We start from the raw sequence: 16,946 nt of genomic DNA on the forward strand, positions 1-16,946 counted from the left end.
TGACACTGACAGTTTACTCTTAGATGATATCTAGAAACTTAGGTACTACTAAACCCACAAAGTTTTTGGGTTAGCAGTTAATCTGAGTTCAACCTGGTTTTACTGTTGCTATTGAAAAGGAGAAAAACTGGAAATAATAGGGGGAAATAATTTTTTTAATGCAGCAACCAATTTTTCTATAATTTTGTCCCTTTTCTGTTTTTTTTTTGTGTTTTTTCTTCGATTTCTTTCTATGTACAAGTGTCTACAAACTCAAATTTCTCAGAAGTAGCACTTGCTGGCTTGGCAAGCAAAGAGAACTTCAGCAACGTTAGCCTGCGGAGTGTTAATCTAACAGAGCAAAACTCTAACAACAGTGCTGTGCCGTACAAGAAGCTAATGCTGCTGCAAATTAAAGGTATGCTGGAACTGCTTTTACTTCCCATACATAATAGGCTGATTGTAACATATGGGAGTTGATACCACAGTTGGATGCTTAGCTTGTTCTAGATCTCCAGCTCAAGATTTATGTCCAAAACCTAAAAGAATAAGTGAGAACTGTGTGACAAATGCAAAACCTTACAAATAGGTTTGCATTGTGGTCACTGGTGTGTGTTTTCCAAGGAGAAAACAGAGTATTTCAGAAATTCTAGCCATCTTCTGTGGAAATTTTTGAACTCTCCCATTCTTCCAGTGCTCAGTATAACTTGGAAGTGACGTGACAGTGTTCTTGCTCCACTTCCCCTTACAGTGCGCAGTAATGTATCTGATTCTGCAAATAATAGCTACTTTTTTTGGCAAAGTAAAATTCTTAAGGCTTTTTACTACCTACAGAAACTATGCCATAGCTTCACTTAAGCAAATGTAAAGGATTCTTGAATTTGGCTGCTGTCTGCCATTTACTCAATTCATTTCTTTCTAGAAGGATACAAAGTTCTTAAAGCAAGAACAGGAAATAATAGAAATGTTAGCTGATAGGAGGCAACTCTTTTTTAATTCTTCTTTAACAGTCTGTTTCCATACATTTTGCTAAACGTTCTGGGATTTTTTGTATTTCATTCAAAACAAATTAGAACTTGGCATTTGATAGCAGTAGTCAAAGGAATATAATTAGCTTTGTGTTCTTTTTAGGAAGAAGACATGTTCAAACAAGATTAGTTGAACCAAGGGCCTCGTCACTGAACAGCGGAGACTGTTTCCTGTTGTTAACTCCACATTTGTGTTTCTTATGGGTAGGAGAGTTTGCAAATGTCATAGAAAAAGCAAAGGTTAGTACTAGTTGGGGGTTTTTATTATTTATTTTTAGAACTGTCACAGCATATATCACTTTGATGTAATTGAGCCTTGGTGCCAGCTGTCTCAAAAAGTGGCGTGTAACTGATAGTCAGTGACAGGTAGATATGCAGGATTCCTGTAGATACGTTTTAGCCTGTGCACTGAATGAAAGCTGACATAGGAGTGTGTAGTTGTGAAGCTGCAAGAGAAAAGAGGATATCCTCAGGAAACAGATTTGCACTCAAACAAAAAATAGTCTGAATTGCAGGATGTCCTTTTTATTCCCATGTTCGTTAAGATCAAGCCTTGTTTTAAGGCAAATGGAAGAATGAATGTATTTCTGTAACATTTTCTCTAGTGTCTGTTTGTTTAGTGCAACAAATAATAACCATTTCTCCTGCTATTTGCTCTAATATATCCTATCTACTTTTGCCTTCTCCCTGAACAAGATATGCACAAGTATTCCAAAGACTTAAACAGTCCTGTTCAAATAACTGTTAATCTCTTAGGCTTCAGAACTTGCAACTTTAATTCAGACAAAGAGGGAACTTGGCTGTAGAGCTTCTTATATACAGACTATAGAAGAAGGAATAAATACCCATACCCATGCAGCCAAAGACTTCTGGAAACTCCTTGGTGGACAGACAGATTACCAGTGTAAGCATTCTGACAGTTGCAGTATCTGATGTTTTATCACAGTAAAATAGTTGAGTCGGGGCTCTTTAGTAAAGATAGTTGGATGTTAAAATTTTTTATTATTTTTGACAATCTTTTCCCTAAGCTGCTGGAAGTCCTGAAGAAGATGAAATGTATGAAGCTGCAATAATAGAAACAAATTGCATTTACCGCCTCGTAGAGGATAAACTCATTCCTGAGGATGACTACTGGGGAAAGGTGCCAAAATGTACCCTGCTACAACCAAAAGAGGTATTGTGCCACTTACTGCTCCTGTGGTAAGTGCAGGAACATACAGCTGACTGATAACGACTTTTGGTAACTGCAAATGCTCGTGGAGAGGCTCACTGAAAATTGGATCCTCTGTGTTTCTGAAAAGCTTCTGAACACTTTGCTGTCTGAGGTCTCAAGGTCTCCAGGTTTGCTGCAGGTCTCAAGAAATTAGATTACGTTATCTTTAAAGTGAAATACTATTTTAGGAAGTGTAAATCTTTTTGTCAACAGTGGCTCACTCCAAAGTCATGAAGTGCAAAACAGGTAGCACTTTGGAAAAACAAAACAAAATAAAAACCTGTTTTCCCTTTCAAGCTTTTTTATTTCTATCCTTAGCAGACTTTCCCTTTCAAACAACCATTTCACCTCCATCTAAGTAGGAATGAGAGCAGACTTCCAAAATAAAGACACTATGCATTTTCTTGAAAGTATTCAAGTTGCTGCCTGTGCCCTGAGCCAGTTACCCACGCTGTATGTTCTGTCAGCCTTCCCCGGCTGCAGGATGAGGCATAGGTCTAAATGTCAGTGAAAAGCTGCTGTAACTGGACAGCAATCAGTCATGCAACAGAATTGGGTGGTTTGGGTTTTTTTTGTAATCTGCTAGTGACCTAGCTACCACCTAAAGACACACCTCATAGCATTCCCCATGCTTGCTTCCAGTCATTCTCAACAATTAGATGTCACAGTGCAGACCACTGCCCTGACCTTACTTGCGTTGCAGTGCTAGTTGTTAGTGTCACTGCAGAGACTCAGATATTTGGAGGAGTTTGTGTTCAATGCACTGTCAGCTTGCAGCACTAGGACTCAGGGTATCACCTAACCTAATGGTAGGTTGTTTGTTTATTTTGGTTTGGTTTTTAGGTGCTGGTGTTTGATTTTGGCAGTGAAGTATATGTATGGCATGGAAAGGAAGTTACTTTAGCACAAAGAAAAGTGGCATTCCAGCTGGCAAAACACTTGTGGAATGGCACCTTTGACTACTCGAATTGTGACATAAATCCTCTGGACCCAGGGGAATGCAATCCCCTCATACCCAGGTATCAAAACTCGAGTTTAGTCTCATTGCAGAAACTTAGTTTTCTTGCCCTTATTTCACAGTGTTTAATTTGATTCTATTTCTTTTGTTCACTTGTACAGAAAGGGACAAGGACGCCCAGACTGGGCTGTGTTTGGCAGACTCACAGAACATAATGAGACCATACTGTTCAAAGAAAAATTTCTTGATTGGACAGAGCTGAAGAAATCCAATGAGAAGAATTCTAGTGAATCCCTTCACCAGAAGGTGCATATAACAAGCATGCTAAGTATTTCAAACTAGATGACCTAGCTGGGATGGAAGCAAGGGAAGCTTGTTCTCAAGGATCCAGAGCACTTTCTCTACTCATGGGCTTTGACGTAGGGGTCAGAACGTCACCCCCTACAGTGAACCCACAGAGTTGCTTTATGTTAGTGCCGAGCAGCTCTATGAATACTGCCAAGGTGGCTTTGACAAAGCATCAAATGATGACAAGATATTAAAGTACTGAAATATGCAGGAGTCAAACTGTTTGAGTTGAACTTTGGGGTAAGAAGGATAAAAGCTATGCTCAAAGAAATCTGTTCTGTGTTTTTTTGACAGGAAGAATCCAGATCTGACTCTAAACCATATGATGTCATGCTAATGGTAGCTATACCCCAAACAACTGTAGGCACCGTCCTGGATGGAATGAATATTGGCCGGGGCTACGGACTTGTAGAAGGAGAAGATGGGAGGCAGTTTGAAATTATCACTGCATCTGTGGATGTCTGGCACATTCTGGAATTCGATTATAGCAGACTGCCTAAGCAAAGCATAGGGCAGTTCCATGAGGGAGACACGTACGTGGTGAAGTGGAAGTACATGGTGAGCACTACAGGTTAGTGAATAATACAATTTCATCCTGCTGAAACATGGAGAAGCGCAGCTAAAACTGCTGCTGTTAGTGGTGAGATCCAGACCTAGACTTTCTTGGATGTGAAACCGTTTTAAAGGTTAGAAATGCTAATTTAGCCTTCCTAGGCCGTTAAGAAGTAGAGCTTATTATTTTATTTTGTTTAAAAGAAGCATTTAAAAAAAAAAAAAGCTGTAGTTATTTTTCATACATCAGGTGTAATACTGTCCTTCTTTGCTTTTACCCAGCAGTGGTGTTGTACATGTTCACAGGACAGCTCATTAAGCCAGAATTGTGCCCACAGCTTAACACCAAAATAACTAGGCAGCTGGACTAATGACAGTAGTCTGAATGTCTTGCAAGAGAGGTAGGCTTAGCAACAAGGAAAGCCTTTGCTGGGTAATGGAGAACAGTAACAATGACAGGAAAAGCCCTTGCCAATTCATTGCCCTTGCTGTCCTTTTTGCTGTTTCTGGAAACCCTTTGCTGTGGGTTTCAGTCTCAAGTGGAAGACTTTAGCAGTGTTCTGACGAAGAGCCTGAGAGCAGCAGGTAAATGTTAAAAATCAGTCAGCTCAGTATGCTCATTGGAACTCTCCCTTCTGGCACTAAGCTAAGAATAGGTGGCTTTTGTGGTAAGTAAAATAGAAATAGCTTAAAAATGATTGTTCCAAAAAGGGGAATATTAAAACTGGTTGAAAGCAGTATAACAGCTATACAGCTTTAGGCTTTCAGTCAAAAAATGTAGGTAGGTCTTATTCAGGATCGTTGAGTTCAGATACTGGCAAATCCAAGAAAAACACAAAAGCTTGTAAATCTTGGGAGAAGTGGGTAACACTAATACTGAACTGTAAACAGACTTCTAATCCAAATGGATGAAAATATATTCCATCACTCCAAAACAGAATAAATTTTTATGTAGGAGGCAGTACTTTTATCGGCTGAACGCACAGATAAGGGTAAAAACCATAAATTTTAGAAGTGGCTAGTGGTTTGAGTATTCTCAACTTGAAAAAAAGAGGATGCTTTCTCCTAAGTATTTCAGCTGGATGCTTCTCAGCACTGCTGAAACCAAGGCAGAAGTTTTAATATTTGTTTAAGAATCTTGTTTAAAGTTCTTGGGTTTTATTAAATCTTTGATTGAATTACATCTGTTTATTCAGTGTTCACTGGAAAGAGTAAAATATTCCATAACTGGTTGTATTGTTGAACTTCACTTGCTATAAACAGTATTTGCTTATCGTAACAACTAAATACCAATCCTTTTAAAAAAAAAAAAAAAAAAAGTTGATGCTAACCCACTTTCCAGACCAACATGAAATACTGAATTATTTTTTAAAAATAAATAAATAAAGCTTACTAATCCTAACTTTTTTATGACTGCAAAATATTGCTTTGGTGTTCTTTTTGTTCTGTAGTTTTCCTTTCTAATATCACTTTACCAAGACTTTTCTTTTATGCCTGTAGCTTTCTCAACTGTTGCTGTTTCCAGTATCAGTCAGCAGCCAGCTACTCTCCTGCTGCCAAAGAACAGTGTGTAATGTGGAAAAGGAGCCATAATGCACTCTTCTGGACATACCATTTCACATGCAAATTGGCTCAAGTGATGTCAGTTATTTTTCTCTAGACACTACCAGTTCTTTCTACATCTCTTTCTCTGGCCAGCACAGGCATCTCTGCACGTGGGCTTACACCCACCTGATGAGACAATGCCAACTTTGCACAGGGACATACTGGCTTGGAGACCTAATGTTCCTCCGATTGGACATTTTATCTTTCCTGTTCTGGACAGGATAGTGCTGAGCTGGCAGATGAGATTAAACCATGTGCTGTTTAAACCTATAGCCACAGTACTTTCTTCAGCATGTGCTTTTTGTTTTGCAGTTGGAAGCAGGCAAAAAGGAGAGCAACAAGTAAGAGCTGTTGGAAAAGAGAAATGCGTGTATTTCTTTTGGCAAGGAAGGCACTCCACAGTGAGTGAGAAAGGGACATCGGCACTGATGACAGTGGAACTTGATGAAGAGAGAGGAGCACAGGTGAGCTTCCTGCAGACCTAGGTGGCAGTCCTGGTAAGACTTGCCTGCCTAAGTAGCCACTAACAGTAAATGTGGGTGATCTTTTTTGCCTCCTCTCTTTCTGTAAAGGTTGTCTTGCCAGTACAAATAGACAGCCCTTAAAATTACTTTTGCCTTTATTCCAACTTCTAGAGACACATAAGCTCCTTTATGGATTGTCATTCCCAAATCCCACTTCTAAAGATGATGTTTCTCAGAATGGCTGAAGAAGAATGTCTTCCCTCCTCTCCCTGCAGGAATAGGTGAAGCACAGTTAAACAAATTTGTGCCTTCCCTTCCATACATGTTCAGATAACAGGACTGTCTTCCTAGTGCTCAGAACAGGACAAGCACTTTCTTCCAGGCCAAGGCGTGAAAAATACATTTGAAATTTTCAATTTGTTTACTCTGTAATTACGGAGTAGATTGCCTTGTTTTGCAGAGATTCTAGCAACTGCAGATACAGCTAGTTTGAAGCTCAAGCAGAGGACAGGCTCGCTTGCTTTGTCTTTAGGTGGAGTTAGGCTTTGCTGTGGCTTGACTGTTACCAGCACACAAGAAGGTAGGTTTAAAGTTAGTTTCTGTACCTTGATAACGCTGTAATTTGTTTTTTAACAGCAACATAGACACAACCAGTAACAGGAGTTCATAGAGGACATACACAAATACACCTGACCCACAGTGTGGGATACTGTGCAACATAGCTGATTTAACAATTGGCTGTATCAGTTTCATAATCAAAATGCAGTGTTTAATGAGCAAAGAACATGCATGTTGTCACATAAACCAGTTTACGGCAAATTGTGAACCTACTTCAGTTCCTACAGTATCTCATAATAGTTTCAAAGAATATCTGGCAAGATGGCCCAATCCTGTAAAGAATTCAAATAATGGCTAGTTCAAAGTAATTTAAATTTATTTGGTATTCCTTATCCTATGAAACTCTTGATTGTTGGATTCCAGCTAGAGGTTTCTTTTAATGTGCAGGTCACATATGAAACCTATTGCATGCTGATATATATATGGTAATTTAAACCATAGTCAGCAGTTGTAAAGTACAAGGAGAGCCATCTTCGTGGGTGGCCATAACTATATAATTTTTAATAATCCGTAGAGACTAGTTTTCCTGAGTCTGTATACTTGCTTCATTTTTTTAATGAAAAGTGGTGCTTTCAATTTCCAGGTACAAGTGCTTCAAGGGAAGGAACCACCATGCTTCTTGCAGTGCTTCCAAGGAGGAATGATTGTGCATGCTGGAAGAAGGGAAGAGGAAGAAGAAAATACACAAAGTAAATTACTGTTAGTTAAGAGCTTCTGCCCCCAAATCCTTTTTTACCTGTTGTGAAGGGCTTTGAATTCAGTCTCAACTACCATACTCTGTAGAAAAGAGAAATGAATGCTATGAAACCCATGAGACAGCCTTGCCATGCTTTGTTTTAAGGTAGTTTTTCTTCTTTGAGCTTAGAATGGATTTTGTCACCCTAGAGCAAGCTGACTTTATTGTATTGATATGCATATAAGTGGTTCTAGTTATTTTTTAATTAAGCAAAGTACCTGTTTGCTTTAAAGCGTGTTCTTTTCTCTATAGTCTGGGCAAAAGAGTATTTTTATGAGCAGTTCTCCTGCTCCAAGGAGAACTCTAAGCTTTTGTTACCCATTCATTACTTTTTGCAACATATTCCTTGCATGCTGCAGTTGAGGTAGGAGAACTTCAGTGCAGGTGTAGCTTGGACATGTTCCCGTTCGCATCTGAATGTGACCTGCTGTACCGAAGGTGCACAGGGGAAGGGGAGATGAATAGAAGGACTACTGTATTTGTTTCCCTTTTTTCCCTGTATGAAACAGAGCAGAAACTTGACTCTTCTGCTCTGTTAAGCTCTTCAGCTCTTAACACTTGTACTCGTGTAGCAAGGTTTCATAAGGCATCTTTTCTGCAACAGGGTTTCTGAAGTAATGTTAGCCAAACCTGATGCTTAGCACAGTTTATTCTGTGACAATATAGGCATGCAATATGTGAAACTCATCCAGTATGAGTACAGCTGTTCCAGAGCAGAGGTCTTGAATTTTCGATCCCATGTGACTGTATAATACTGCTGCACTGTTCCTGTCTGCTCCAGGTGACTGGAGGCTATATTGCGTGCGAGGAGAAGTTCCCAGTGAAGGAAACTTACTTGAAGTAGCATGTCACTGCAGCAGCCTGCGTTCCCGGACATCCATGATTGTCCTCAATATAAATAAAGCTCTTATCTACCTGTGGCATGGCTGCAAAGCACAATCTCACACCAAGGATGTAGGAAGAACAGCAGCCAATAAAATAAAAGAACAGTGAGTGTCTGACCTATATTTTGGAGATGTTTATACAGCCTACCAATTTACTTAAAATCATCTGCCTCAAAGAAAAGTTGAAATAAATAAAGCTGTCCTCTGAGTACAACTGCAGCATGTGCATGCTTGGTAAGGAGGAGGAATGACAGGTAGTTGATTCGGTGGAGTGGGGAAAACACGTGTTCCGTAATCATTTCCACTTAAGGTCGAACGCACTTATTCTTCCTACTGTGCTAATTACAGTTGAAAAAAAAACAGTCTCTTTATATTGGAGGGAGATGCTCAATATCTGAATAGCAAACTAAAACCCAGTTGCTATGAGGATTAGAATCAGGCCTTGTGAATAAGGAAGAGGAAATGAATTTGGGAAAGCGTGCGAGGAGAACAGCAGTAATTACCAACACGGGCAGTGAGAATCCCTGTTGTGAGCTCATGTGAGCATCTCCTCCTCTCTGGGTATGTGATCAGAAATGCTATGAGAGTGGTTGCTGGAATTCCTATTTTATTTATTGATAATTTTTGTCATCGTTTTCAAAAAGCCTACGTTGACATGAAGTATGCAACAAGCCTATGGGGTGGTTTTGCGTTCTAGTAACACGAGTGGTCAGCAGGTTTGTGTTAGCTGTGTTTGGGGCAGGAAAGTTGGTTTCACTCTCTTTGTGTTTTGTAGATGTCCGCTGGAGGCCGGGCTGCACAGCAGCAGCAAGGTGACGATTCATGAATGTGATGAAGGGTCAGAGCCCTTGGGATTCTGGGACGCATTAGGAAGGAGAGATCGAAAGGCCTATGATTGCATGTTGCAAGGTAGACCTGCATTCCTGGATTTGGCACTCACGTTTTACTCTACTGGTCTACGGTATTGTCAGATTTAATGTAAAGTTTTTGAAGAACTTCTTGGTAGTTGAGATGATCCCTTCAGAGAGATGCTTCCAAAAAATCTACTGAGTTAAGTAATGCTATTCTAGAAGGAAAGTGCTGGAAAACAAAGTGTTTCATTTTGTTCTCTCCCCTTTCTGCAGCCCCTCTGTATTCATGCAGCACAGAGCAACAGTTAATGCTGTTACCAACACATTTTGCTTCTGTTCTGAAGGGATTAAGGGGCGGTTCCGCATGGATTCTTGTCCAGTCTTTGCTTTGAAACTGCCAACAAAGGTAGCAGGGGGATTGATTTACCAAGTGGAAAATTTGTCAGCTAAAAAGTAAACTCTGAGATGGGCTTGCTTCACTTAAGCTGCTAAACAGCCAGTCATGAAATGGCTGATAGTAACTAGCCAGAATCAGATTCAAACTGATGGCAGACAGCCTTTTAGCTCAAGTTCTTCACAGCTGTAGCTAGTCCCCCAAGATACCTGGTCGTCTTCCTTGATTTTTCAAAAACCAAAGAATTTACAGTCACTCTAAAAGTTGATTTTTTTTATTTTTGTTTTTTACATTCATCTCTGGCATTTTCTATTGGAAATCTTCTTCATCTTTGTTCTTTAAAGATCCTGGAAAGTTTAATTTCACCCCCCGCCTGTTCAGCCTCAGTAGTTCATCAGGAGAATTCTCAGCCACCGAGTACGTTTACCCTTCAAGAGACCTTGCTGTCATCAATTCCATGCCGTTCTTGCAAGAGGATCTTTACACTGCCCCACAGCCAGGTATATGCTTTAAAATACTTAAGTAACAAGAAAACAGATAACTGTGTCCTGCCTTGGGCAGTGATTCAGTAACTGTAATCCTTTTTAACTTGATATATCAAAGGAAAATGTGTGCATGTGATGCTTATACAGCATTAAGCAATAACAGTAATCTTTCCATGAGAAAGATGCTGAGAACTAATCAAACGTACATGTATCCCAAAAGCTTGCTATAAAAATATATTGTTTATATCAGAGAGTCTGAGTCCAGCTGAGGTTCAGCTGGATGAATAACAAAAGGGATTAGTAAGCTTTGAAATGATCCTGTCCTGATGCTGACAAGCATGTAAAACTGGGGTTGTTTAGGGGATTCCAAGAACTAAGAAGTGGCTGATGATGGATTCGTTACTTTTTGGCTGTGCAGCACTGTTCCTTGTTGACAATCACCATGAAGTGTACCTGTGGCAAGGCTGGTGGCCTGTGGAAAACAAAATAGCTGGCTCAGCTCGAATCAGGTGGGCTACAGACAGGAAATGCGCCATGGAGACAGTGCTCCAGTACTGCAAAGGTAACAGATTGCTGTGCCTCGCTGTTCTGAGTGTCATACCTTTCCATGCCTTACTGTCCTGAGCTGAAAGGTGCTCAGGTGCTTCCCCAATGGCATTGATAAACATCAGTGTATTTGAAGATACATTCTCCACTCTTTCTTAGCAAACCATTTGTGTAGTATGGCATTGTTCCCAAATTGCCAAGATACTCTGCTGACTCAGTTCTCAGAGGAAAAGCTTTGTTTCTCTTCTGTCCCCACTGTGGGAGAACAGTTCAGACGTTAGATGCCTAAAAGTGAATTCTGAGAACACAGCCTCTTAAACCTGAATGCTCTGTCTAGCTCCTCTTAGATTTCATAAGCTTCTGTGTATCAAAGACTGGATGAAGATACTGTTTGCTGATGTAACTGGGTTTTGATTTAGTGGGCGAGGTGGAAAGACTTTGAAGATCGAGAACAAGTCTCACACGGAAACAGGTGGTCGTTGGAAATGCTGGAGCACAGAGCCCCAGCAGTTAGTGAAAAGCCAGTTACTTGTTCTCCACCACCCCCAGTTTTTGCAAGTCAGAAGGAGTGATAAGATGCATTTCATTGAAATCATTACATACAATGTGCTTCACAGCAGAAGTGAATGTCAGCATAGAGGAACAGAGCCCCATGCAATGAAGTGCCCAGAGTTGCTCAGCAGGCTAGTGAGAGAGATGGAACTAAGATCCCGGTCTCAGTGTTCCTGATACAGTGCTGCAATCTTTTGGTAATGAAAATCATGTTTTCTGGCCCCAGCAGAGACGGAATCAGATACACATGCTGAGATTTGGATACTTTTCCAGATTTCTTGAACTTCAAATTCGATGATGGGAAAAGGGATTAAAACCTTCTGCACTGGAGTGAATTTGCTGCATCTCAGTTTGATGCACAGTGGAAAGCTCTTCAGTGACTCCTTATGGGTCTGAAGTTTAGCATATGTACCATAGCACAAGTTTTTTTGCTGGGTGCTCACTTCTTTACCACTGGCCATGACTTTGCAGCAGTTGTGGCTTTGACCTCATTGTCTTGGAGTAGTTCTCAAGAGCTTTGGGCTGTGTGGTTGGATAGGTACTGTTAAAGTACAATTCTACTTGTACTATCTCTACGCTAAAGCTGACATGAACTTCTGCAGCAGTTTTTTACTGTTCCAACTATGCTGTTCTGGTGGTCTGTCACTTTTGTATCTGGGATTCTGTCAACCACTTCAAAATTTCATTGCATCAAGCTGTATAAGGACGGACTAGCCCTTATGTGTTGTTACTTACCAAGGTGGCGAAATTGAATTTCAGGAGATACCAATGCTGCTACAATTATTTTGACAACTGGAATATAGCTTGAGTGATCAGAAGCATTAAAAGATTTTTCTCTTATTTTTCTCTCTCCATTTCTTTCCTCATCTATGTCCCTCCCCACCCCCTTTTTTTTTTTTTAAATTTTCCTGGCTTGCAGTGTTTAACTACATGATAGTATGAAAGAGATTGATTAGCAACTCTGGATATCCCTTGAATATACCTAGCAGTTCTCCTTGTGCATAAATCTTATTTAACTTGTCAAAATGTCTTGGAAATTTTTCTGTGGTTTTATCTGCTAAATCAGCAGCCTGGAGAGCCAGGCTGCAGACTGCTAGGAGAGGGAAGAATCTGGTTTGCCCTTCAGTGATCCTCAGTGAGGAGATCAGCTTGTGCTGAGGGCAGATTTCATGCAATGAAAATGGTTCTCCGCTTATATACAAAATCATCTTACCTGTACTGGAACATTAGCAAACACCACTCTCCTTTTATCTCTTGGCTGAATTACTGAGAGTGGAGCCGTGCAACTAGAGCAGATTTACACGTACTCTTTAAATGCAAAGTTTTTAAGCGTGTGTTGAATCATTCATGGTAGAATGAACAAATAAACCACAGTGAAAACATGTGGAAGAGAAGGCTTAAAATCAAGTCAAGTCTAAAATCAAGGCTTAAATCTCCTCTCTAACTTGTATAGCTAAAGCACTCACATTCTAATACATTTGTTAGACTACTCCACAGAGCCTTTACCTCTAGTATTCAGTTTTATGTGAACATACTCTCTCTAATCAGTTTGCTCCCAACATCTGATGTAAAGCCAAACCTGTAATGTTCAGGTTTTGCGAGCCTAATGGACAACTATGTCCAGCCAGGCTCTCCATTTGCATTCAGCACAGGTGTTGCATCAGTTCCCTGGGGTTCTCCTTGACAAAGGGGAGGAGGGGACTGGGTTCTTTTAGACCCTTCTGCCTGACAGCTCACAGGCATGAAGTGCAGGTAGGGACTGCAGTAAAAAACGGGGTCTTCTGTAATGGATTTATACACTCTGGAGGAAATCTTAGTGCATTAAAATGCTCTGAGATTGAATGTAGGGAATAACAGAATTTTGCAAGCAGCAGTCTTTAGGGAAGCTACAGCCCTCTGAAGTGAGGTGGTGTCACGTTGCTGTGTTAGTTTCACCTGATTCTGGACTTCAGCTTTTCTATTGCCTATCTGGAAGAAAGATTTGATCAGACAGGGTTGTTTGAATCCAAGTAAGATGAAGGTACAATATTTTTTGAGTGATAGCTCCTCCCAGTCCCTGACTGCCTGTCTACCTCTCTCCAATAACATTTGGAGTTTATCAGTGCTTTTGAATCCCTGGGGAATGAAATCATTCAACCAGCAGGGCCTTTTTTTCACCAGTACTTGCAATAATGACTTTAACCACTTAATCTGATACGGCATCACTCCTAAACAGGGTTATGTCCATGTCATATATAGGGTGCACACATACACCTATTTTTTTTTTTTAAAGAAGCAGGACTGTCTTTGAAAATCATCAGTAATTACCATCCAGCTATTGCAATGCCTCTGTTAACTTTCAGATACCATTCCTTTGAATTTGTAATAACAAAATGATTGTGTTAGACCTCAGTATCCCAAGTTAAGAACTGTTTAAACATTCTTACTTAAGCCTCAAAGCTCAAGCTTTATTTGCTGCTGACAGGACACTTCTGCTGAGGATATAAGAAGGTTTCATTCACCTGAATTTTGCTAATTTCAGACCACCACACTCTACTTACTCTATTCTAACACTATTTTTGTAAGATAAGAAATACGTTGGGTTAGGAAGTAACTGTGGGGGATTTTCAGCATACATGGTTTGATCTTTGTGGTCAGATACAGTAAAAGGTAGATTTAAGAATACTGAAAAACATGTTAAAAGGTGCCATGCTACATTAAAAAAACCCTGGTGAAATTTATTCCTACTGCCTGAAATTATTTAAGCTTTTTAGGAAAAAATCAATTAAACATGCTAATGAGGTAGCTTTGGGTAGTGAGTGACATTGCAAAATATGGTACCATTTGTAATTTCTCTTTTTTTTTTTTTTTTTTTTGTATTTTGACTGTTTTTAGGAAAAAATGTAAAGAAGCCCCCAAAATCCTATCTAATTCATGCTGGCCTAGAGCCTCTGACCTTCACTAATATGTTCCCAAGTTGGGAACACAGGGAAGACATCGCAGAGATCACAGAAATGGTAAATCTTTTCATTGCACAGACTGTTTCCTATTGCTAGTAATTGTGCCTTGTGCTGCCAGTAACATTGCTTGTTTGTGCTGTCAAGCTCCAAAATCCAGAGGATGAACTTAGAAAGTACAGTTCAGGAGTCTGCACAGGGGGAAAAATAACAACATAGCTAAATTCTGACTGGGAGTGTGGATATCGGAGGCATTCCTGGTTGGTTTTTCATGTAACTTCTCATTCTTTTATGTTAAAAATGGGAGGAAAGTGTTATTTGAATCATCTCATAGAAAGAGATGTGCTAGAGTTCAGTAGAACAACTGTTTAAATCGTGTGAAACAGGTAGCAACGTGCAATTCTGGTCTGTCCTCTGGGCTTGAAGTGCAGGGGAGCAAAACGCCCCACAAAGGACCAGCAGGCTCCAAGAACTCCAGCATTGACTTCCCCACCTGGGAAGTGGAGCCACAGCTGAATTACATGTGACTGCTTTAAAAGCCTTCACTGAAGGGGCATCTCAAGGCCAATGACGTTTTCTGCTTTGTAAGTCTTCTGCAGCCTTCCTTAGTGGAGAATGCTGACCTCATGACTAAACACGGAAGTCAGCCTTGAACTGAGATTCTGAAAGCACATAATGTCCTTCTGCTAAGTGCAGACCATTTTTTAGCTGTGAAGTTATTGTAGGGCAGGGCTGTTCGCCTCTGTGCAGACATGGATGTATAGCTTTGTGCTCTGTGGGCCAGGCGGTGCAGGTTGATCCCGTGCCACCCGCAGACCACAGTGGGAGCAGTTGGTGGTTTCAGCATTGTGATCCTGTGTTCTCTGTTCTCCTTTTCTCCCTACAGGATGCTGATGTTTCTAATCAGATAATCCTTGTAGAGGACGTGCTGGCCAAGCTCTGTAAAACGGTGTATCCACTAGCAGATCTCCTAGCTAGGCCTCTACCTGAGGGAGTTGATCCACTGAAACTTGAAATTTATCTGTCAGATGAGGACTTTGAAGTAAGGAGAGAATGGGTGCACTGTTACTCTCTGCACGTGTGTCTAACCGTGCTGTGAAATCTTTTGACAGTTTTGCTACTTACATGTTTTTTTACTAACGGCATATCCTCTCATTTTAATTGCAGGTTGCATTAGAGATGACAAGAGAGGAGTACAATGCACTGCCATCTTGGAAGCAGGTTAATCTGAAGAAGGCAAAAGGACTTTTCTAAATTGTGTTTATTGGAGTGAGCACTAAAGAGATCTCTGTTTTCACTTGCTATGCCCTTTAGAAGAATTGTACCACACATTTACAAAATAAAGAAATAATCTGAAGTTATTCGTGACTACCTATCTGGAGGTGTGTAATATTATAAAAGGCCAAGAGAACTCTTTGGAAATGGAATTCAATTTCGACTCTTAAAGGTAATGTGTTTAAGCTCTGCTCTCCTATGCACTTAAACAGTAGTTTCTTGAGCTACTGCAGCAGGTGTCCTTAGGCTATATACAATACTTGCCATTTTTGTTTTTGAAGAAGTTATCTTTGTAAAGTGTTATTTTGTTAGTTTGTGGATTACAAAGAATTTATATTTATATAAACACATAGAACAAGTATGTATTTAACAATGCAATATATATTCACTTTCAAGACTTTCATGTCAAACCTACAGAGAAGTAGCTGGGTGGCAGTTGCTTGTACTGAATTAGCTATACCACCAATATGTATCTCTTACGTTTCTCTTTGCAATAGGTAATGAATTGTTCTCAGTGCTGCTTCAGGTGCTAAACTGAACAAAGCGTTTGTATTTATAGCATGGATTTCTTGAGAAACTATGCGAATCAACCTTTATACTTTATTATCCAAAAATGTATAGTGCCTTGTTTTTTGTGTACAGTTTATATACAAAAAAAAGATTGTTCTGCGTTTTGAAGATGGCTTAGAACGGTCTCCTATGTTACTTTTATAATAGTAGAAATAAAAACATCTCAATTTCTAATACTTGTTGTAAACATTAAACATGTCTTTTGTGATATAAGAACTGAAAGTAAAAGCTTCTGAATAAACTCTTAGCGATGCTCTGACTTGTCATTATTTTGTACTGTAACCTGTACTAAGTCGTTGGAATCTTCCATAACATGGTATTTTATCAAAATATTTTAACCTTGGATATCTGCAAGTGTTGTACAGAGTTATAATTTGAGAAGCAGATAATGTAGGACAAAAATGAATGTATGAGATCAAATTAGATTGTGCAACACTATTGCTGAACATTGCAACAGTCACACAGCTCCTGTATCCTTTGGGTTGCCCTGTTTTATACGTGAAACCAAAATTATTATGCTGGTTTTCAAACTTTAAAAAAGTCTTTTCAACCTTTGTGCAATTGAGAGTAAAACTTTGAACTGAAAATGAGTATGGCATCGTGTCCATTCTTTCAATACGCACTGGAGACACAATCATTTTCATTCAGATAATTTAGGACATTGAATAGAGTAATCAAGTAAAAATTTGTTATTGTTTGAAAAGTTTTTCAGGCATTTGGCATTTCTATAACAACTTGTGTGGTTCCCCTCTGGGTAGCCTGGTAGATTTCACATTTTCATTCCTGCCAGCAAGTTTCCTTTGGTTGTGCAGCTGTTCAGGGCTCCTCCTGCCTCAGTAAAAAGTGATCACCTGCAGCAGTGCCTGTTGCTGCTCTTGTCATTCTCCTAGGCCCAGGGAAATGAAGTAGGATCTTTGAATGTGTGAGGTACAGATTTCATCAAGATCTGCAG

General features: G+C 39.9%; 1 protein-coding gene across 21 annotated transcripts in view; it reads left to right on the plus strand.

Moving 5' to 3' along the window:
• Positions 1-16,584, plus strand: part of SVIL (supervillin) — a 107,695-nt gene extending 91,111 nt beyond the window's left edge. For 20 of the 21 annotated variants that reach the window (XM_068405285.1, XM_068405286.1, XM_068405289.1 and 17 more), the window contains 16 exons: positions 242-397; positions 1,111-1,247; positions 1,764-1,911; positions 2,036-2,181; positions 3,064-3,239; positions 3,340-3,484; positions 3,821-4,097; positions 5,996-6,147; positions 7,349-7,454; positions 8,283-8,490; positions 9,161-9,294; positions 9,975-10,130; positions 10,534-10,677; positions 14,088-14,209; positions 15,036-15,191; positions 15,317-16,584. In XM_068405285.1, the coding sequence (XP_068261386.1) occupies positions 242-397; positions 1,111-1,247; positions 1,764-1,911; positions 2,036-2,181; positions 3,064-3,239; positions 3,340-3,484; positions 3,821-4,097; positions 5,996-6,147; positions 7,349-7,454; positions 8,283-8,490; positions 9,161-9,294; positions 9,975-10,130; positions 10,534-10,677; positions 14,088-14,209; positions 15,036-15,191; positions 15,317-15,403 (2,450 nt within the window). In that variant the 3' untranslated portion in view covers positions 15,404-16,584. Of the gene's footprint in view, positions 1-241; positions 398-1,110; positions 1,248-1,763; positions 1,912-2,035; positions 2,182-3,063; positions 3,240-3,339; positions 3,485-3,820; positions 4,098-5,995; positions 6,148-7,348; positions 7,455-8,282; positions 8,491-9,160; positions 9,295-9,974; positions 10,131-10,533; positions 10,678-14,087; positions 14,210-15,035; positions 15,192-15,316 lie in introns of those variants that run through there. The other variant, XM_068405300.1, reaches the window with a different exon arrangement.
• Positions 16,585-16,946: the final 362 nt, after the last annotated feature.

The sequence above is a fragment of the Nyctibius grandis genome, chromosome 7, assembly GCF_013368605.1.
Source record: "Nyctibius grandis isolate bNycGra1 chromosome 7, bNycGra1.pri, whole genome shotgun sequence".
Taxonomy (NCBI): Eukaryota; Metazoa; Chordata; class Aves; order Nyctibiiformes; family Nyctibiidae; genus Nyctibius; species Nyctibius grandis.